General features: G+C 43.3%; 1 protein-coding gene across 10 annotated transcripts in view; it reads left to right on the top strand.

Moving 5' to 3' along the window:
- Positions 1-13,818, top strand: part of SH2D4B (SH2 domain containing 4B) — a 107,191-nt gene extending 93,373 nt beyond the window's left edge. For all 10 annotated transcript variants that reach the window (XM_079136085.1, XM_079136087.1, XM_079136089.1 and 7 more), the window contains 2 exons: positions 7,393-7,613; positions 11,360-13,818. In XM_079136085.1, the coding sequence (XP_078992211.1) occupies positions 7,393-7,613; positions 11,360-11,452 (314 nt within the window). In that variant the 3' untranslated portion in view covers positions 11,453-13,818. The remainder of the gene's footprint in view (positions 1-7,392; positions 7,614-11,359) is intronic.
- The last annotated feature ends 9,613 nt before the right edge of the window (positions 13,819-23,431 follow it).

Raw genomic sequence — 23,431 nt, 5'->3', positions numbered from 1 at the left:
TTTAAACAATATGAATGTGTGGTGGACCCCAGATGAGTCAAGTCAGACTCTTGGAGAGGGGCATGGGCATCAGCAAGGTTGAGAGCCATGCTCAAGGCAGCTGGCATGGAGATCTAGAACTCATTAGTGACTCTTTCGCTCTTGGTGGTCACCTGCCCAGCTCCCACCGGACAGCGATGATTTTGAATAAATGCCATGGCAACAACATGTGGGAATTTGCAATGGGTGGGAAGCTACAAAGCAAGAAGGATAAAGTATTTTTAATATGAAATATCGAATGCATACAGCGCACGGTACACAGTGCGCACGAGGGACAGTGTGGCACGATGAAAGTGTGAAGAGTGGAGCAGCAGCTGTCCTGGGTGACCCTGTGCTTCCAGCTGTCACTGCCCTCTCCCTCCCGCCAGGGAGAATCCCTGCCCCGACTGCTTTGCTTCATTTGCCCATCCTTACTTTGCTTCATTTATTATTATTATATATTAATTCCCAAGCTCTATAATGTTTAGCTTTGTGAGCTTTTTGACCTAATATAAATGGAATCAGAGTGTATTTTTTTTCAATATTTGCTTTTTTCATGCTTCATTAAAATTTTTTTTTCACATTCCATTTTTTTCCACCTCTATTATTTGGAGATTATATACACTCAAAACCTGCTTTAGTGGTTAATTTAGGTAATTTAACATGTACAACTAACAAATTATCAGGTTAATCTATATGTTTATCCTAAACAAACAGAATTTTTAAACTCTAAGCATCTTACTCTCCACTGCTAAGATGCTGTCCAATACGATAGTTTTATCTTTTTAAAGTCCTCTAATCATTCATTATTATCATTTTGTAAGTTTTTTCTTTAAATTAGGTTAACCTACAGCATCTGCGCTTGCCATTCCCACTGGCATCTCAGAGTCCTTGTTCAGGATAACTTTTCTTCTTCCTCATGTACATCCTTTAGAATTAGCTTTAGTAATCAACTCCCTCAATTTCTTTTTTTCCGAAGATGTCTTTAGTCTTCTTTTCTCCTTGATAGTTTTATTAAACATGATTATTTTTTCTTAGCATACCGAAAATACTACCCTGATGTCCTCTGGCTCCTAGTATTGCAATGGAGAAGTCAGCCATAGGTCTTAATTGCTTATTCTTTATTAGGAAATCTGCTTTTTCTCTCTGCTTGTCAAAAGGGGACACTGAGTATCTTTGGGAAGTTCCATTATTATGTGTCTTTGATGGTTCTCAGCCATTTGTGACTTAAGTAAAACCTTCTCCCTTCCCCCTCCCCTTCTCCTCCCCCTTCTCTCACTGCTCCTCCTCCCCTCCCTGCTGCTCTCCTCCCTCCCTTCCCTCTCCCTCCTTTCCCCCTCCCCACTCCCTGCCCTTCCCCTTCCCCTTCCCTCCCTGCTCCTCTTCCTCCTCCTTGCCCCTCCCCTCCCTTCTCCCCACCCTGCCCCTTCCCTCCCCCTTCCTGTTCCTCTCCCCCACTCCCTGTTCCTCCCTGCCCCACTCCTCCCTTCCCTCTTTGGGGCTTAGAGCATATAGTCCTTAGACCATTCCATCCTCCATGTCTCTGGGCCTCCTGGGGTTTAGATTAAGCTTCCTTCATGTCACATTTGTATAAGTGGCCATGGATGTGCCATGTCGGTCTTCACTCATCTCAGGCCTATAGCTCTTCCCCCTCACTGTCCTCACAGAGCCTGCCCAGCCTTCAGGGCCCACCTCATAGCCCCCAGCACCTCCACAGAGCTGTGCTGGCTTCTACAGGTCTCCTCAGTTCCCACCTTCTGTGCCTTCACAGCAATTGCTGCCCCCTGCGTGAGATGACATGGCATGCAGCAAAGGGCACTTGGAGTCCGAGGACCCAAGTTCATACCCTGACTCCACCTCCTGATAGGCCATTCTGTGTGCTTGGGAAGTCACTTGTCTTCCTGACCCTCAGAGTCCTCAGCTGACACCCAATGATGACAGCACCGTTAGGAAGACTATATGAGATGAGGGTCACAGTGGCCCCAGCTAGTGCCCAGGGCTGGCTGCGACCTCAGCTTCTCTTGGGACCCTCAGCATGTCTTCATGCCTTTCTGCCTCAGTGGAATCTATTTTGGGGAGGATGGTGGTGCAGAGGCGGCTTCCAGCATCCACCTGTAGAAATGGGGCCATGAAGCATTCCTTGGGCAAGGATGAAGTCCCAGGCTCAGTGCCTCTGCTCTGTGTTCCTTTAGTCTGCCTTCCATGCTGCAGCATTCTCATGTCCTTTTTCTGTTTAGGAAACATCACGAGCTTCCCACTGTCCTCAGAATTAAGTCCAGAATCCTCTACCTGTTGTGGAGACCTCTTTGGGGCTGACCACTGCTGACCTCTGTGTGTCTTGCTACTGCCCAGCTCCCACCTTAGCCCTGCCTCCAGGCACCAGGACTCTATAAATGCCTTTTCAAACTTCCCTCTTTGTCTCGTCCTTTTACTTTAAATTTTCTGTTCTACATCTAATTGTCACTTCCATCCAGGGCTCCAAAGGTGGGTGGTGCCTTCCCTAGGTGCTATCATGGCACCCGAGCCCACACCTACATGGCCTGGTTACAGTTCACCTGAACTGGTCAGTTACACGTTACTACAATGAAATAACCAGAGGCAGTTAACTTTATAAAGAGAAAAGGCTTATTTAACTCACACTTTTAGAGGTTTAAAGTCCAAACAACATAGCTCAGGCTTGGTGAGAGCTGTCCCTTGTCCGCATCACTCAAGGTTATGGATGACCATGGGCTGGAGTGCATGTCCCTGCAAATCTCTCACATCTTCAGTCAGAGCAGATAGAGTGAGAAACCAAGTTCCCACAATCCCGTTGGAGGCCATGCCCCCAACACCTCAGCACCTCCCACTAGCCCCATCTCTTAAAGGTCCACACCACTTCCCAAGTGCAGCACCCTGGGGACCAAGCTTTTAATGTTCGAACCTTTGGGGACATTCAACATCCAAACCATAGCATAGGCTTTTATTAAAAAACAAACAAACAAACAAACAAACAACAACAAAAAAAACTGCCAATCCTTATTTCTGTCCAATCAGAGGTTCCTAAGGCAGAACCTGGCTCTCACTTCCTGCTGGTCCCAGGGGCCCAGCATGAGGCCCCGAGATAGTGCTTATTAAATATCTATCAAAGTGAGGAAGGGAAAAGGAAGAAAAGAAGGAAGGAGACAAAATATTATTGGGAACTATAGGAAAAATGTGTTTTTTGTTGTCCAGGGTTGAGAACTGGCTCAGAAAGAATCTGCAGTTATACCCCAAGTCATTCACACTTTCATCTGGGATAAAATACCCAAAAGAAACAACTTAGGAGGCAAGATTTGTTTTAGCTCCTGGTTTCAAAGGTTTCAGTCAGCCAGCTCCAAGGGAGAAACTTGGTAGAAGGATGCAGCAGAGGAAAGCTGCTCAGTCTGTGGCAGCCGCGCGGAGGAGGGGGGGGTGGGGAGAGAAGAGAGAGGAGAGGAGAGAGGGCTGGGTACACGAGCAAGAGCATGCCCCCCCAAAGACCCACTTCCTGCAGCTGGCCCGCCTCCTACAGTTTCTGCCCACTCATCAAATTTTTCATCCACTGAGGTCAGAGCCCTCGTGAGGCAATCACTTCCCCAAAGCCTCACCTTAGACCATTCCTGAGTGGGGACCAAGCCTTCAATACATGATCCTTTGTGGGACAGTTCAGATCCTAAACCACAGTCTAACATTCATTCCAGAACAACCACCCAAGCACTAGCTGGTCAGGCCACACCCCTCAGCCGGCCCTGGTCTCTAGCCAGACCACTAGAGGTCCCTTCCCAGCTGGAAGTGGGGAGGTGAGGCCCTCCTTCTTCCCTCAGCCAGGAGGGGTGTGTGCTCAGATAAAGAAGGTGGGATGAAGAGGCTGGGAGTAGAGCTTTTTCCCAGCCTCTCTCTGCTTCGCTGAGATCCCAGGGCAGAGCGAGATGGGAGGGCAAAGTGGGTGCGGCAGAACACCACGGCTTCTCCCTGCGAGTTTTCCACATTGATTCTCTTGGGGGTCAGTTTTCTATAAAATGCTCTTTGCCTCCTGAACTATGAGGTTGTTTTACCTTTCGTCTTGTGTCAAATTACAATTTTGATTTCTAGTCAAGTATGGAAGTGGAGGGGAATGCACAGATGCCTACTGTTGGAGACACCTGGAGAGTCTCCTAGGACTGGCCCCACTAGACTTCTGGTGCAGGCAGGGGCCCATGGACAGAGGTTGGGGCCCCTTCAGAGGAAATCACTCCGCATGAGTTTGAGAGTATAGGGGTGGGATCAGCAAAACGTGGCCGAGCTGTGACGGATGCTGCCACCAGCACTAGGGGGCCCCCAGTGCTAACGCATGTGTGCCATGCAACTAGATATCTCATGTTGGATGTTTGCTATACTCTTAGGCTCCATGCTAGGCACATTCATGCATTTACCTCATTCTCAAACCACTTTGTGATGCAGGTGTTGCTATCAGTTATCATCAACTTACTAGGGGAGGTAACCTAATTGGGTTTCGGAGATCTGCCCAAGGTGACCTCTGGGACAAATGTTGGGCCAGGATTTGAGTCCTGGCTAGTAACCCCTCCTCCCACAAGTATGCTTCCCAACGTCCCAGGCACTTAGGATATGAAGATAAGATTTAAGGTCTCTGTCTCCGTTCAGGTGTTCTGGGAAACAGAGGTGTAAGGGATTGATGGAAGGAAATGCCTGTCGGGGACTCGAGGACATGGGACTGGAGAAAGTGGGGAGAGCCTTCTGAACACGGTGCAAGCATGGCGTCTGTTGAGGGACAGGGGGAAGGACGCTCAGGTGAGAAGCTCAGGTCAGGCTGACGGGGAGCCCCAGAGTGAAGATCACCCACAGAGGAGTACCACACTGGGCAGGAATGGTGGCTTTAGTTCCTCCTGTGTCTAGACAGTGACTGTGTTGTGGATCCATAGTGGATCCTGTAGGGCACGACATTGCCCCTTGTAACAGACTTTCTCAAAGGGAGGCCTCGGCCTGTGCTTTCATGGCTGCCACAGGCTCTAGCCTTGAGCAGTCATATACTATTTGCTAATCTACTCCTAGAGGGTTTGGTAGGATATTGTGAAAACCCAAAGGTAGAATGTTCAATGTAGTCTCCTGGGATAGAAATGGTTTTGTGATCAGTTGAGCAGGTTGTACACTGAATAAAGGGACCCTTCCAAGGACGTTTGTCAGAGAGAATAGGGCATTGATATGCAGGTACCTTCTCTCTCAGTCAACCTGTGAATTTTGCTCTTTGGGCTCAGAGAGGCACCTTTTTCTAATTCAGCTACTTAGAGGATTATCTTTTGCGCAAAAATAGAGAGCATAGGCTACAGCAGCCTGTCCTCCCCGAGAGAAAAGAGGAGCAGGGCCTTCAATGAGTCAGGGTCAGCTGGGACAGTGGGGACTGGGAGAAAGTGTCAGACTTCAGCCCAAAGAAGGTTAGCTCTAAGTCTAAAGATGCAGGTAGGGTGGGGTGTGGGGAGCCCAGTCTCCGCTTTTCCTGGGCCTGTGATCCCCTGGAAATCAGTAGGAAGCCACTTGAGGGTATCAGATGGGCGGGAGACAGGACATGGTCATTTTGGTGCTCTGGTCCATTTTGGATATGAGAAAGTCAAGTCCTAAAGATAAAAAGTATTGTTGAGAAAAAGGGAACCTTTGCACACTGTTGATGGGAGTGCAAATGAGTACAGCTGTTTGAAAAAAAGTGTGGAGTTTCCTAAAAAAATAAGAGGACTATCATATAATCCAGCAACTCTTCTTCCGGGTATGTATCCAAAAGGAACGAAGCTGTCTGCAGCCATCTTTAGGGTCAGGTCCTCTGGTGTTGGGGCAGAAGGGTGGGCGAGGACTGTGCTGAGTCTTTTTGACAGATCCTGGACCTTACCTTTTGGTCCTCTTTAGCTGTCTCTGCCTCTTGGACCTAAGCCACCAAGGCTGGCCAGGGGTTGGCACAAGGACGCATCCTCCAGCGTGGGGCTGTGTGTGATTCTTCTGGTGTCCTGTGGCCAAAGGGCTCCCCATTCCTTCTCCTACCTCCATCGGCATAGTTTTCCTCTTGCATGGCCTGCTTTTGAGGGGAGGGGTGGTTGGCTAAATTGCCTTTTGATAGGAGTCCTGGGAAGGAGGCCATTGGTTGTCCCTAAGCACGTTGGCTATGTTTAAAAGATGAAGCACTCGACAGCGTGGGTTGCACTGTGTCCTCTGCTTCGGGCAGAAGGAAAGTTGGGGGTGTGCACATGTCGTGTAGGAGAGCAATGGGAGGGGAGTGGCCTGCAGGTGCACTTGGGGGTGCACTTGGGACTCAGCAGTGGGTGAAATGCCTCTCAGCGTCATGGAGGTGAGCAGCCCACCTACTCCTACAACCTGCTTGTCACTGAGGGTATGCAAAGGGCAAGCGAGTGGGTGTGCAAAGGGACCTTGTGCGCGTCTCCAAAATAGCAGATAGTGACAGCTATGTTTTCACTCTAGCCTCAATATTAAAAACCATCTTGAATTCTTTGCCTGACTTGAAAGCCATAATATGACTTTGGTGTATGATCATTTAAATGTCAGGGGACACTTGGAGCAGCTGAGGACTTCCCTTTGGCAGGCGATCCCATAGTTAGGGAAACGCAGAGTGGGGAGTGAATCTGTCTCTTCTGCACCCATCCTTCCCGCCTCCCCGCCCCCCAGCATGCCTCACCAAACACATGACCTGAACATCTGACCCAGATAAGAGCAGCTCCCTAAGAGCTTCTCCAGGCATTGCCAGGCCTGACTTCCCCAGGGCTGTGACACCGTGTGGCACAGGATGTCAACTCTTCAGAATGGTCCCTTGAATGGGACTGAAGCTTCCTTCTGTGCCCCATGAAGAAATGTGGTGCCCAATGTGCACAAGTCTTTGGAAGAAGATTTTTTTCTTTCTCTTCCTTTAAGGGAAAACACTGCTTCCAGGCTCTCATTTTGGCCCCAGAAAGGCAGAGAGGTGAGTGTGGCTGTGGTCGTCAGTCATTCTGGTGCAGTCACTAAAGTCGGACCCTATGGCTCTCCACGGAGCAGTGCATGCTGTTGAGCATTTGTAATCAATAGATGCTCTAATCCGGGCTCATTAACAATTCCTTGCTTACCCAATTAATCTAAATGAGTGTGGTTTAGTTTGGAGGAAAGCATGCTCAACACTAGTCCTGGTAGAAACTGTGCCCAGGCTCACAGCTGGTTGCTCTGGGCCAAGACACTTGACTGCAGAAGGAGGGGGTTGCTGGCCAGCCTCAGAGGCCCTTCTCCTCCCCTGTCCACACCCAAGATGGTGTGGTGGGCTGAGCTGCTGGGTGGGAGGCAGGGACAGATAAGGGAGGGAGGGGAAGGAGGTGCAGAACCGGCCAACTTTTTTTTTTTTTTTCCAATCAGGAATTATCAGCCGAGAAAATGCAGAAGATCTCCTGGAGAACATGACGGAGGGAGCATTCCTGATCCGAGTCAGTGAGAAAATCTGGGGTTACACCCTCTCCTACCGCCTGCAGAAAGGCTTCAAGCACTTTCTTGTGGATGCCTCTGGGGACTTTTACAGCTTCCTGGGAGTGGACCCCAATCGCCATGCAACACTCACGGATCTCATTGATTTCCACAAGGTATCCCTCTTTGGGATGCTGGTTGGGATATGAAATCGGTGGAAACCTGGGCTAAAGAGAACCAGAGCAAGCTCAGCAAGACTGCAGGTGCTAATTCATGGGGCTCTGGGGTCTCAGAGACACTTAGAACAACAGGGTAGAAGAGCACAGAGGTGGTCTAGGCTAGGCTCTGGGGTCCACTATTCTATGCTCTGTCACATTTTATAACTCTCCTGTGCATCTGTAGCCCTTCTCTCTGGTCCTCTTCTCACCTAAGTAGCCCAGTGCTTCCTATGGTGAACATCTAGGGGTGGCCCACGACACTCTCTGCACACTCATGACTCAGTCTCAGGAATGCTCCTTTGAAGACATTCTAGCCAGGCCTCTGGCAGCCTCTGAGAGTTGGCTCAGGTGTAACAGGCAGCCCTATGGTTAAGGACACTTTCTTAGTAGTGGAATTGCCACCTCTCTTGTTTGAACCTCAGCTTTAGCACTTGCAGTGTGTGTGACCTTGACCTTTCAGTCTTATTGACCTTGGCATCCTGACCAAGTGTCCCACTGCATTTTGCACTGCTACAACAGAATGTCACAAACTAGGTAATTCATGAAGAACAGAAACTTGTTTCTTATAATTTTGGAGGATGGAAAGTCCAGGACTGAGGGGCCATCATCTGGGGAGACTCTTTTTACAGCATCATTCCATGGCAGAAGGTGGAAAGGCAAGAGAGGGTGAGGCAGTAGGAGAAAAGGGGGCTGAGCTCATGTTTTGTTCCTTTCTTTGTTTTTGTAAATATGGAAACTACTCCTGAGATAAAGCCACTAATTCACTCACACTGGCAGAGGCTTTTACTGGTCCCACCTTTTAATAGCATCACAAAGACAATTAAGTTTTCAGCACATGATTTTGTGGGGGACACATTCAAACCACAACACCAGGCACCTGGATGTAAATAATGCTTACCTGGAATCTTGTGAGCCTTAAATGAGATCATATATATACTGTGATCTGTAACTAGGGTTATGAAAGTCCCTGTGTCACATTTCTCTTCTTGTCATTCGTCCCCCTGCCACAGGCCTACTTTGGAAAAGATGTTGTCTTCCAAACAATGCATGTAGTGAGAAGCCGCTTTTGTGTTATGTGGCTGTTGGGATCAGTAGTAACTGGGAGAAAGGCAGAGGTGGAAATCAGTGGCCTAGAAGGACAGGATGGAGGGATTCTGAGAGCTCAAGAGCTGAGTTGTGGAAGATCACGGCAGATTGTAGGAGAGAGTATCTCACAACCAGAGGAAGGACAAAGGCAGGGAGAATGTAGGTACTGGCACCTTCTGCATTCCAAGCACAGAGCCCACTGTTCTGCATCCATGCCCTCATTGAATCTTCACTACAGCTCTGCAAGGGATACATATTAGCCCCAGCTCACAGATCAGGACCAAGGCCAGAGAGGATGAGAAAGTTGGCCAGTTCTCATGGCCTGGACCAGCTGAGACCATGAGTGAAGCCTCAGGCTGTCTGTCTCTAAAGCATGTGCTCTTCCCACTAAACCCTGGTGTTTATTTCCCTGTCCAACATAAGCTACTTCAGCAGCAATGAGCTCCTTGTCTCTGGAAGCGATCTGAGCAAAGGGTAAATGCCCATCTCTCAGGACAGGTTTCTGTACATGAATCCCAGACCAGATGTCTCTAAAGGTCTTTATGTTCTTCCAAAGCTCAGTTTCTGAGACTGACAATTCACTTTTAACACTGCAGAGAGATAGCATCCATGTCCAGGTGGAGATTGGGTGGCCAGCTTTATAAATGAAAAATTTAATTACACAATGCATGATTACATTTTAAGAAAAATCAAATGCTGTAGAAACCCCAGACTTCATTCATTTCAATCCCAATTTCTATCCTACACCATGAATAATCAGTTTGCCATGTAGCTATCCAAGTATTTCCCAGGCAGTAACACCAAAACTTAAGTATATAAAGAAATACACCATTTTTTCATAGAAATTGCATACATTTTTCACATGTGGCTCAGCAACTTGATTTTTTAAAACTATATGTAAAACATCATAGAATGTAGTATTTAAAATCATGGTCACTGGAGTCAGAGTGCTGAGTAAATCCCAACTTCATTACAGTATGTGACTTTGGGCAACTACTCAAACATCTGTGTCTTAGTTTCCTGCTCAGTAAGATGGGTTTAATCATAGCACTTCCCTCTTAGGTTCACTATGAGGTTTAAATGAGATATCACAGAAAGTGTTGAAAAAGTATGCCCGACACTTGTAAGTTACTGAGTCACTACTATGAGACCTTCCCATCCCAGTACATGTACCAATCCTTGTACGTGCCCTGTGGTATTCCATGGTACGGATGTATATTACAGCTTAATTATCCATTTTCCTCTTATGTCCACTCATTCAACTTCTGGTCTTTCAAGATCATGAACGGTGCTGCGGAGACTTGAGCACTATGTATATGTCACAGTGTTGCTATGAATACATGTGCAGTATTTTTCTAGGACGGATCCCCTGAACTGGAATTGCTGGAGAGAAAAGTATGCACATGCTAATTAGAAAAGATCTGCCAGAATGTCCTCCAAAAACATGCTGCCAATTCATGTTCCTGCCAAAAGTGTATGAGGCTGTTTTCCCACACTGCTGCCAACTCTGAGGATTCTCAGTCATTTAATTTTTTTCCATCAGATGAGCAGACACTGTACCTCACTATTGTTTAGCTCACATCTCTCTGATTGCTGCTGATGCTGAGGATCTTTTCATACTCTTAATGGCCACTTGAATTTCTTGGTCTGTGAATCATCTATTCATATCCTTTGTCAATTTTTTTTTTCTATTTAGATGTCTCTTTCTTATTGATGTGGCCATTTCTTCAGCTTCTAAATTGCTCTTTAGTTAGGTCCATTCTGCTTTTCGGTTCTCCTACTGAAATTTTTCTTTTTAATTTAAATGATCATGCTTTTCATTCACATTCTCTCTCTGTCTCTCTCTCTATCTCTCTCTGTCTCTGTCTCTGTCTCTCTCTCTCTTTCTCTCTCTCTCTTTAAAATATAGTAGCCCATTATTGTTTCATGGATGACTTACTCTGCTGAGAAAGTTAATACATATCTCTTAAAGGCTCCTTCTGTTTGTTTTATAAACTTGATATTTTCTTGGGAATTAGTTCTATTATTCAGCCTAGCATCTTTCTTCTGTAGTTATCTACAGAAGATAATGGTTGTCTTTAAATATTTATAAATTTGGGACCATGAGGTGATATTCCAACTTTAAATTTCATGGTTATCTATGAGTGCATGCAGTTTCTCTTTCCAGTCTCTCCCTGCCGTAGGGGTTGGAGTTAACAGTGAAGAGTTCATCTTTTGGGGGTGGTGGAGTCTGAGCTTTGGGGGTCTTTTTGGCCTCCCTGGGAGCTGTGTGCTTCCCCAATCTGTTTGAAATTCCCCACCTGTCTCCAGCACGCACTAGCCCCTGTTCTATCTTGACTTCTCTGACAAGCTCATGCAGTACATCTCTTGATTTCCATAGATTCTTCCACATTTTCATTCTGTTGGTGGGCTTCTCTTATTTTCCAATACTTTAAAGATTTATTTTGTTTTAAAAGCAGATTGCCCCTGCTCCATTATTTCTAGAAATTTGAGTGAAGTAGGCACATCCATGGTCTTTGTCTTTCTGTCTTGAACTAGAGTCTGGTGAATGTTTATATCCCTTTCCTGATTTTAAGTGAATTTCTTCCCCCCACTTTTTTTTTTTTTTAACCTTTCAGGAGGAAATTATCACCGTTTCAGGGGGAGAGTTGCTACAGGAACCCTGTGGACAAAGGGACAGCCCACCAGACTACCACCTATTATTTGAATGATTGTTTTTCTCCTTATCATAGTTAAGTTTCTTTGGGCATCTTCTTTTTGAACTCAGCACAAGAACTCCCCAATTCAAATCCCAACGACTTTATGGAAGATCCACCACTATTCAGAGGAGCAAGCACATCAATATGTCTCAAGGGATATGGAATGCACGCATATGTGCTACTGGAAACATCCCAGTACTCAGGACAGAAATTGCTACTAGCTGATGCTACTGTTTCATGGAGAATCTAGTTATGACCTCAGAAGATGCACCCTGTTTGTCACGGCTGCCCTAAACTAAGCTCTTAGAGTGCATGGATCATGTTTTAATAATCCAAAATAATTCTAGTGCCGAACCCTGACTTTAACATGTGGTGTGGTAGACATTCAATAAATGTCTGTTTAACAAATGCACTTGTGAAAGTTTTTCAATATAATCAGCACTGCTTTCTAGTAAGTTATTTCCTATTTCTCACTCTTTTTAAAGCCATGGAGATAATAGAAGAAAAATTCTAAAGGATTTCTGTGGAGGATGTGGAGGATGTAGATGCTGCTTTGCTTATGGAATTCACTGCTTTCTTTGGTATTATCACTGGAATAACCTAAGACTCCTGACCCCAGTTGGCTTCCAGAATAGGTGATGGATTCTGTGCTGCTTTCCTTATTGAACCTTTTCTTCTGCTACTCCCTACCCTGTTTTTGAATCATATATATTGACTGCAGTTTCGCAATACTGAAGTGGTGATTTCGTGTATTCCTACATTTGTGCCCAAGACCTGGGTGAATTGTAAATCCAAGAATTATTTTTAGGCATCCAACAAGAACTTTTGCTTTCTAGAATGCTCTCTGCATGCAGTTTACTGAAATGATTTGCTCTGTCTTCATTGTTCTTGTCTGGATCCTAGCGTCCACTTAATCTGAGTAAGTTCTTCATGTTAACAAGAAAACTCTCATAATTATTCCTCAATTATGCTCGGTGATGGTGTGATGGTGTCCTCTTGTGCATAATCATTTCAGAACATATACATGGAGACAGCAGATTATGATAACAATCTAGAGTTAAGGAGACCTGAGTTCATATCCCTATCCCTGAAACTTATTGGCTTGATTATGCTTGCAGCATTGTGCCCGGTGAGCATAAAAAGGTGAATGGACTCTGGGAACATTAGGGAACTGGTTTACCTTACTTGGTGGCTATGTCAAACATCTCTTAGGTCCTCCCTTCCCCTGCCTCACCTGTTTCTCAGATCCTTGGCCACTCGTTTCCCCTCAGCCACCATCACTGTAATCAGTTTCATGTGGGCTCTGCTTTTCTTCATTATATGGATCAGCCTTGTATGAGCATGAGCTTATTTTCAGCCATGTGATACTATGGCTGCTCTATGGTTTGGATTTGAGGTGTCCCCCAAAACGCACGTGAGAGACAGTGCAAGATAGTTGAGTTGAAATGATTGGGTTGTGAAAGTCTTAACTCGATCAGCAAATTAATCCCCCTGATCAGATTAACTGAGTAGTAACTGAAGGCAGGTAGGGTATGACTGGAGAAGGTAGGTACTGGGGTGTGCCTTTGGGGTATAGATTTTGTATCTGGTGAGTAGAGTCTCTTTCTGCTTCCTGATCATCTTGTGAGCCACTTGCCTCCAGTACACTCTTCCACCATGATGTTCTGTATCACTTCAAGTCCCGAGGACTGGAGCCAGCTGTCTGTGGACTGAAACCTCTGAAACCATGAGCCCCCAAATAAACTTTTCCTCCTCTAAAGTTGTTTTTTGTTAGATCTTTTAGTCACAGCAGTGACAAAGCTGATTAAAACAGTTGCTCACCCCCTGTTGCTGCCAAGGCATACAACAGGAGAGCTGTGGCTTAGTGCCCATGCAATGAACCTTAGCTCAGTGGTTGGTCAGTTCTTCTTAATTTTTTCTCCTAGAGGGCCTGTTCTGAGAGCCAGCTCTTCATTTGGCCTCTATAGTGCTATAAGATGGACCAATCCAGTCCTGCTTGAGGAAACCAAGCAGTGTCCAGATGAGTACGGCACTGTTCTTGCTCTTCCTCTGCTTCACCCTCTCTCTAGCCTGCTCCTCTGGGGTTGCTTTCTTGGATTAAGCAGCAGCAAAGACACTTTTGCCACAGCCTCTTCCTTCTGGGAAGAAGGAAGCACCCATTATACCAAGGAAAGCACCCATTATACCAAGGTGTTTCATAATATCAATTTAGCAGCTCAGCTCCCTAACTTCCCCAGCTTGCCTATCTCACTGGGTGGATACAATCAAGTGATGGAGGAACCCTGCTTTCTGAACTCTAAGTCACTTTCAACCATAATGAAATATCATCAAAATTACCTTATTTCTATCAGGATTCAGCAGAACCAAGTTTTTGCTATGTGAAGTTGTTAAAGTATTTTGACTTCACTAAACCTCTGTTTAACACAGGGAGAGGATTTTCCGTATGGCCATCATTTGGCATTTTTGGAAGGTTAGCTAAATGACAATATAGAAGCTCTATCCAAATGAAAGCTTCATACTGAGCAGTGATGTGTCAGGGGAGATGATGTGATAACTTTCACTGTGGTGGAAGAAACTTCCAGCAGCATCTTTGAGAGCAGACCAAGATGGGTTGAAAACTCAAATCCCCAGGCTGTTGTTCCTGTCACCACCTAATTAATATGAGAGAGACAACAGCTGAGTTTTCCATCCCTAACACATTTATTTCATTTTATTTGGGGCCAGCACTTTCTGCATGTCTCATATATTTTAGGTTTTACCTGGCTTTAAAATAAATTCCTTGTAAGTTGTCCTGCAAATGAAATTACTGTCTGGAAAACTGCAATTTCATCTTGAGAGTTTTATTATGCTAATAAATGTCAGGATTCTCAAATAAAGGAATTGCCTCCTTTTTTTTTTTTTTTTCTTTCCCTGAGCCCTACAAATATAATGAAAAACAGTCCGTCAGCTACAAGACTCAGCAGAGGGAAAATTTACAACCTGTAACTAGAAAGAGAAGTTGTAAAAAATGCAACACAACTTAATGGAAGATAAATTTCAGGGAATGAGAGGGCAACTTGGGGTAAAGATCCAGGGAGGTCTCTGCATGGCAGATATTCTTAGGGAATATCGAAGGCTTCATGGGCCAAAAGGGACTACTGACAGAGAAGACCTTTAACTGGAAACATGGGCATGAAGCTCTGGGGCCTGGGGTAGTTTGTTCCTTTTTGTCACCTTGATCCTTTCCTTATCTTTAGGACTAACTTGTGATGCCAGATAAGTTTCTCCATTCCTTGGGTCATAGTTTCTCCTTTGAAATGGATAAACATGGCCTGTTTCAGAGGGTGGCTATGAAAATAATGTGAGATTTTATAACAATAATGACAGATGTTGTTTTAAGCCATGTGTGTGTGTGTGTGTGTGTGTGTGTGTGTGTGTGTGTGTGTGTGTGTGTGAATTCTCCTGTCCATGCTTAAGGGAGAAAATGCTCTCACCTCCATCTTGCACATGGGGAAATTGAAGCACAGAGAGTCTCAGAACTTTCCCAAGGTCACTCCTCTGGAAGATGCAGCACAGACATTGACTTCAGCCTGGCCTCTGGGTTGGTATAGGCCTTAAGCCAGTGCTTTCCAAACTGGAATGTGTGAACCAGTCACAGGGTGATGTTAAAAATGTAGGTTCTCCTTTCAGAGGATCTGGGATCAGGTTTGAGGTTCTGTGTTTCTAACAGGCTCCTGGGTTCTGCTGCCATTGCTGGACTGTGGACCACACTTTGAGGAACCAGCTTTGAAAGTAGTGATCAGCAAATTATAGCTGCAGGTCAAATTTGGCCTGCTACTTGTGTTTCTACCTCCTGAGAGAATCGTTTTTATATTTTTAAATAGCTGGACAAAATTAAAAAGAAGAGTAATATTTTATGATCTGTGAAAATGATATTAAACTCAAATTTCAGTGTTCATCTATAAAGTTTTATTGGAATATAGCCGTGTTCATTTGTTTACATATTGTCTTTGGCTCTGTTTGACTCACACAAATTAAAGTATTTATTATCTGGCTTTTTATAGAAAAAGTATGCTGACCCCTGCTTTAAATTGTGGTGCATCTGTTAGGAATTATTTTGCCTCCTTCCTCTGCTGTATCTAAATATACCCTTAGTATCACAGTTTTTCATCCACTGTGATAAAACACCTGAGAGAATCAACTTAAAAGGAGGAAAGGTTAATTTTGGCTCATGGTTTCAGAGGTTTCAGTCCATGGTTATTTGACCCTGTTGCTTTGGGCCTGTGGTGGCACAGTACATCATGATAGGAATCCATGGTGAAGGAAACCTGTTCACCTTGTGGAGTTCAGGAAGCAAAGAGACGGGAAGGGGCCAGGGTCCTACAATTCCCTTCAAAGGAAGTGATCTAACTTCCTTCCCCTAGCCCCCACCTTTTAAAAGTTCTAACACTTCCTAATAACACCAAGACAGCGAATCAAGCAATTAACATATGGGCCTTTTGGGGGCCACTAGCAAACCCATAGCATTTAGGAAAGAGCCATAGTTTACACCATAGTTTATGCCTTGGAGAAACCAAGGTAAATCTACTAAATTTTTTAAGTTTTGGTACTGAGGATTGAACCCAGAGGTGCTTTACCACTGAGCTACATCCCCTGCACTCTTTCTGTCTCACTCTCAATCTTAATTTTGAGACAGGGTCTTGCTAAGTTATTGAGGCTGGTCTTGAACTTGTGATCCTCCTGCTTCAGCCTACTAAGTAGCTGGGATTACAGCAAACACCATGGTGCCCTGCCTACTAAATTTTATAATAGTGTTCCCATTTCAGTTTTGAATCTTATCTCTAGTATTCTAAAAGAAGATTCTTTTCCTTGTCAAAGGATTCTAACCAAATGTAAGCTGGTAGCATCAGTTAATAGGTACCTTACATGCACACAAGATCATTTCCTTCTTAGAATTTGCCATACTTTCCTGCAGGTAGCTGTAATTGTATGTTTTGCCCTTCAGTCTGTGAGATTCTGAGTTCAGGCAATGCCATATTAATCTGTGTATTTTAGGGTGTCTGGAACAGTGGATGTTGTAGAATTGCATTTGATATGAATTGAGGACAATGAATTGTGCAGATTTCAAAGATCTGTTTTAACCTTTAGGGAACCTCTACAGGGAAAAATGAGTCTGAGAATTCTTGCTGCTTTGCATAAGAATTCCAAATCTACTACTTTAAGTTACTAAGAAGAATAAATAAGCAAGTGAATAAATGAGACCAAGAATGTCAAAAGCACTTATGGCTGCTAGTTTGAGATGGGGGAACTAAGAGTTCAAACAGAAAGCACATCTTGCATCTATTCTGTGACTCATAGAACAGGTAAAGAGAGTCAAACCACAACATAGCAGAGGACCTGTCTAAATGTCAGCTCACATTCTTAACCAGATTTCACAGGCCCAAGTAAACATGGGTCATCAGATGAGCTGATCCCTGTCTGCATGACTTTTAAAAAAGTTGTGGTAAGATGTATGTAACATAAAATTTGTCATTTAAACCATTCCTAAATGTATAGTTCAGTGGCTTTTAAGTACATTCATGCTATTGTGAAACCATCAATACCATTCATTCCAGAACTATTCTCATCCTGCAAAACTGAAATTGCTACCCATTCAGCAATAATACCTTATTCTATCTCTTCCCCAGCATCCACCCTTCTTTCTGACTCTACAAATTTGACTACTCTAGGTACCTCCTATAGATGGAATTATACAATATTTGTCCTTTTGTGACTGGCTGACTTCACATAGCATGATGTTTCCAAGGCTTATCCATGTGTCAGAATTTTCTATTCCATTGTATGTACTGACCACATTTTATTTGCCATTCATATGCTAATGGGTACTCAGGTTGCTTCTACTTTTTGGCCATTTTGGATAATGCTGTCATGAACATGGGTGCACATATCACAATTCTTATGCTCTAAAGGTGAAATCCTTGACTATTCCAGCAACTTCCTAGTTTACAGATTCTGATCTATCCCTGACCTGAACATTACTTTCCAGCTCCCTAATCTCTGTAAGTACCCTTTCCTAATTTTTCCTATGTTCTCTGGTGTGTGCTTTCCCCTGATGCAACAAGTTAATAAACTTAACTCTGGCCACATGTGTAGGCCACATCTGCTAGGCTTTAGCTGATGAGCAATAAAAAGAAATCATCCATAATAGACATTCAAGTAAGACTCACGTCTTGATTGTACTTCCCTGATGACTAGTGATATTGGACATTTTTCCTATACTTGTTAGCCCCCGTACATCTTCTTTTGAGAAATGTTATGTGGATCATTTACCTATTTTAAAAACCAGACTACTTACTTTTTGTTGTTGAGGTTTTGGAGTTCCTTATATATTCTAGGTAGTAATACCCTGCTGGGTGAATAGTTTAAAAATACTTTCTCCCATTTTGTTGGTTGTCTTTTTGCTGTGTTGGTTTTTTGCTTTGCTCTGCCAAAGCTTCTTGGTGTGATACAATCCGGTTTGTCTAGTTTTTCTTTTGTTGTGTAGGCTTTTGGGGTCTTTTTAAAAAATCACTGATATCTTGAAACATTTCTCCTATGTAATTATCAGGGAAATGCAAATCAAAATCACAATGAGATATCATCTTACCCCATCAGGATGGCTATTGTTACCGTTTGGATGTGAGGTGTCCCCCAAAAGCTCACATGTGAGACAATGCAAGAAAGTTCAGAGGAGAAATTATTGGGTTCTAAGAGTCTTAACCCAATCAGTGATTTAATCCCCTGAGAGGGATTAACTAAGTGGTAACCAAAGTGATAGGGTGTGGCTGGAGGAGGTGGGCACTGGGGATGTGGTTTGGGTATGTATGTGTTTCTTGTGAGTAGAGTCTCTCTCTCTGCTTTCCGGTTACCATGTTAGCAGCTTCCTTCCACCACACTCTTCCACCATGATGTCCTGCCTCACCTTGAGCCTGGAGAAATGGAGTTGGCTGTCCATGGACTTGGACTTCTGAAACCATGAGCCCTGGAATAATTCTTTCCTCCTCTAAAGTTGTGCTGTTTGGGTCTTTTAGTCACAGCAGCAAAAAAACTGACTAAAAGAGCTATTCTGACAAGAATGTTGAGAAAAAGAAACTCTTACACACTGTTGGTAAGAATGTAAAATAGTGCAGTATTATGTATCCTTCTGTTTTTCATTTTCCTTTTGTGGTGCTTGGGGTCAAGCCCAGGGCCTTGTGTGTACTAAGCAAACCCTCTACCCTTTAGTTGCTGCCCCCATGGTTATTATAGCCCTTGTGGAAAACAGTATGAAGGTGCCTCAAATGTCTAAAAATAGAACTACCATATGATCTAGTGATCCCACTTCTGGGTATGTAGCCAAAGGAAATGAAATCAGTACCTCAAAGAAATACCTGTACACCCTTGTTTATTGCAGAACTATGCACAATAGTCAAAGTGTGGAATCAACTGAAGTATCTATGGATGGATGAATGGATAAAGAAAATGTGGCATATGTAACCAGTGGAATATTATTCGGCAATTATAAAGAATGAAAAACTGTCATTTGTCATTTGTGGAAAAATGGAGGAACTTGAAGGCAATTATGTTAAGTGAGATAAACCAGATACAGAAAGACAAATACAAGTGTGTTCTCTCATGTGTGAAGCTAAGCAAGTTGATCTCATAGAAGAGAGTAGAATAGTGATTAGAAGCTAGGAAGGGTAGGAGAAAGGATGAACAGAGAGAGGTTGTGAAACAGGTACTGAAAGATTGTTAGGAGAAATAAAGTCTAGTGCTGCACAGTACAGTAGGGTGACTATAAAAACTTGTTTTATGTTTTAAAAAGAAGAGAGGTGTTTGAAGTCTCCAAATACAAAGAAATGATAAATATTTAAGGAGATGGAACTGCTAATTACTCTGGTTTGATCATTTTATATGTGTACATGTATTGAACTGTCACATTGTACACCATAAATATGTATGCATATTTTATCAATTAAAAATAGATTAGCAAGAAAAATGAAGCAGGAGGCATCACAATACCAGACCTCAAAGTATACTATAGAGCTATAGTAATAAAAACAGCATGGTATTGGCACCAAAACAGACACGTAGACCACACAGAATAGAAGACATGGAGACAAATCCACATAAATACATTACCTCATACTAGACAAAGGTGCCAAAAACTTTCACTGGAGAAAAGATAGCCTATTCAACAAATGGTGCTGGAAAAAATGGAAAGCCACATGTAACACAAGGAAATTAAACCCTTGCCTCTCATCCTGAATGAAACTCAACTCAAAGTGGATCAAAGACTTAGGCACAAGACCAGAGAGCCTGTGACTAGTAGAAGAAAAAGTAGGCCCAAACCTTCACCATGTCAGCCTAGGGTCTGACTTCCTTAACAAGACCCGTAAAACTCAAGAAGTTAAAACAAGAATCAATAAAAGAGTCAATAAATGGGATGGATTCAAATTAAAAAGCTTCTTCTCAGGAAAAAAAAAGGCAATCAATAATGTGAAGAGAGATCCTACAGATTTGGAGAAAATCTTTACTACATTCACCTCAAATAGATCACTAATCTCCAGGATATATAAAGAAGTCAAAAAACTTCACATCAAAAAAACAAATAACCCAATCAAGAAATGGGCTAAGGAACTGAACAGATACTCCACAGAAGAAGATATACAATCGATCAACAAATATATATAAAAAATGTTCAATCTCTCTAGCTATTGGAGAAATGCAAATCAAAACTACTCTAAGATTTCATCTCACTCCAATCAGAATGGCAATTATCAAGAATAGAAGCAACAATAAATGTTAACTAGGACGTGGGGAAAAAGGTACATCATACATTGCTGGTGGGAATGCAAATTGGTGCAACCATTATGGAAGGCAGCATGGAGAGTACACAGAAAACTTGGAATGGAACCACCATTTGATCCAGTTATCTCACTCCTCAATTTATACCTAAAGGATTTAAAATCGGCATACTACAGTGATGCAGCCACATCAATGTTTATAGCAGCTCAACTCACAATAGCTAAACTAGGTGCCCATCAACAGATGAATGGATAAAAAAGTTATATATATATATATATATATATGAACAATGTATTATTACTCTTAAAGAAGAATGAAATTATGACATTTTCCAGTAAATGGATGGAGTTGGAGAATATCATGCGAAGTGAAATAAGCCAAATCCAAAAAGCCAAAGGCCAAATATTTTCTCTGATGTGCAGATGCTAATTCATAATAAGTGGTGGGGGCGCACTAGGAAAGAATAGAGGTACTTTATACTAGGTAGAGGGGAGTGAAGGGAGGGGAAGGGGTATGGGGGAGGGAAGGATAGAAGAGTGAAACAGACATTATTACCTTATATACACATATGACAGCATGACCCATGTGATCCTGTAATATTACAATCAGAGAAATGAGAGATTATACTCCATTTATGTATGATCTATCAAAATGTATACATGCATTCTACTGTCATGTACAATTAGTTAGAAGAAATAAAAAAATTTTAAAAAATACTCAATGATTGCACTGACCATGCTGAGTAGCACTGCATATGTCTCAACTGTGTTTCTTGCATCCATTTATATCCTCATCCCAGAGAATGAACTCATGGGAAGTTGGGTCTGTGAGCCCATCTCCCAGGAGACAGTGATGTGGAGGACAGTGAGGAGGTAGAGCCAGAGATGGACTTAAAGATGCTGGGGAAGCTGCTCTTCTGGAGGACACCTTCTTACCATGGAGGCACCAGTGTCAAGGTCCAGTCATCATAGGCCCTTCCCAGAGGGAGGCCAGGAACCTTCATCCTCTGCAAAAGGAGTTGGCTAGCAGAGCTGCTCTGTGGTGGACACTGTGCTCATTTGCCAAGAGACTTTTGTGCTTTATGAATATCCCCTTCCTTCTTCACCCCAGGTAGGTGGACACACTGAGTGTGGAAGGGAAAGTCATTCTTTGGGGGACCAGGAATGTAAACCTGAATTTAAATGGCAGTAGAAGAATAGAAGAGGTCTTCAAGAAGAGGAAATAATTGGAATAAGCAAAGACCTGGAGGCATGTGTGTGTGTGTGTGTGTGTGTAGGCTAGAAATGGTCTTGTTAGCATATTATATCTACTCCTCTGTTATGATACAAACTGAACAATAGCACAATCAAATTCTTCATAAGGGACATATACTGTCCAGATTCTCAGCCATGAGCCAAGGGTCTTAGATATTTTTGCAAGCCTATGGTGCAACAACCATTCATACTGATAACTTTCATATTAGCCAAACATTTGGCCTTCATCTTTTATGACTTGGTTTCCTCCTTGTGCATGTTTTTTTTTTGACTCTTTTAATCAGTGTTGCATACTGCTAATGGCAACTTATGTCCTCCTGTTGGAAGGTTTCTGGATGATTTCCTTCTTATTATCACGTCTTCATGGCTTTTATATTGGACTTATTCTGATTGGCTGGAATTTTTGCTTTTAATTCTGCAACTCTTTAATGATTCCTTTTTTCTCTGGGAAATTTGATAAGGGGGAGACCCCAACTCTTGTATCTGGCATGTGTGTTCTTTTCAACCTTATGTTTCTAGTGGTCACTGGTTGTTGAACAGAACCACAAAAAGTTCTTTGAGTTCATTAAGCCTCTTTTCCCATTTCTAGTTTCCAAGGATTTATGAAAAGCAAGAAACACAACAACCAAAATAATACACAGAGAGAAAAGTAATATTTTATTATACATAACCAACTGCAAAAAGAAAGAATCTGTGAACCAGAAGCCCAGAGTCTTGGCTTTAGCACAGTATTTTAGGAACAAATCAGCTCCTTCCCCAAGTCTGCCTGACAAAATATTGTTTTCCATTAACAATTTAGCAATCTGTTTAAGAGGCATGGAGTCCCTGAACAAATGGGCCACTGGAAAACTAATTAATGACACTCTGCATTGGATTCATTCTCAACCTTAAAATGCAGACACTAACTCAGAGCTGAAACACAAATGTAAGATCATTTGAGCAACAACTTAACTTTTATTCCTTAGTAGATACCGAGGGAGGAATATTGTGTGTTAACAGCATTTACCTGATACACACATAAAAACAGTAAAGCCCAGGCTGGTAGATATTGCACTGGGCACTGCTAAAGAGGAAGCCTCAGCGTTCAGAATGGAGGTTTATGTTCTCTATTAAGCAAGTCGATTGGTTTAAGGGAGGTGCCATATCTCCTGACAATTTTAAAAGCCGCAGAACCCTATTTTTTTTTTAACCAATTGTATTCAAAAGTACAATGGTGACTCAAAGCGGAGAAAAAGAGGCACATTTCACACTCATAGAAGCTTTTTCTCTTGTTTCTCTTACTTCTTCAAATCGAATCATTCTTATGTCTCCTTGAATATACAGTTTGTCTTTTCCCACCAACACCAAGATCCAGGGGAGGACGATTGATGTCTGTTTTAGTCAGTTTTTTTTTGCTGCTGTGACTAAATGACCTGACCAGCACAATTATTCAGAAGGAAAGGTTTATTTAAGGGCTCACGGTTTCAGAGGTCTCAGTCCATAGAAGGCCGACTCCATTCCTCGGGGCTCCAGTGAGGCTGAACATTATGGCAGAAGAGTGTAGCAAAGGGAAGCAGTTGGCATCATTAGGAAGCAGAGACAGACTCCACTCTCCAGATACAAAATATATACCCCATAGCCACACCCTAATTCCCACCTCCTCTAGCCATTTTGATTAATCCCACCAGGGATTCATTCACTGATTGGGTTAAGACTCTTACAACCCAATCGTTTCTCCTCTGAACCTTCCTGCATTGTCTCACATATGAGCTTTTGGGGGGCACCTCATATCCAAACCATAATAGTGTCAATAGTCACCGGGGTCCCTGTAGGAAAAAGCAGGGAGCCTTGAAAAGGGAATATTTGAGGAAGGCTCAGTAACAAAGCTGAGGGTGTAGGGAGCCACCATGGAAAGTGCAGGGTGACCAGGGGCTGGTGTAGTAGCATCCCTGCC

The sequence above is a fragment of the Sciurus vulgaris genome (assembly GCF_902686455.1).
Source record: "Sciurus vulgaris genome assembly, chromosome: 4".
NCBI lineage: Eukaryota > Metazoa > Chordata > Mammalia > Rodentia > Sciuridae > Sciurus > Sciurus vulgaris.
This window is presented reverse-complemented; position numbering and strand designations above follow the sequence as displayed.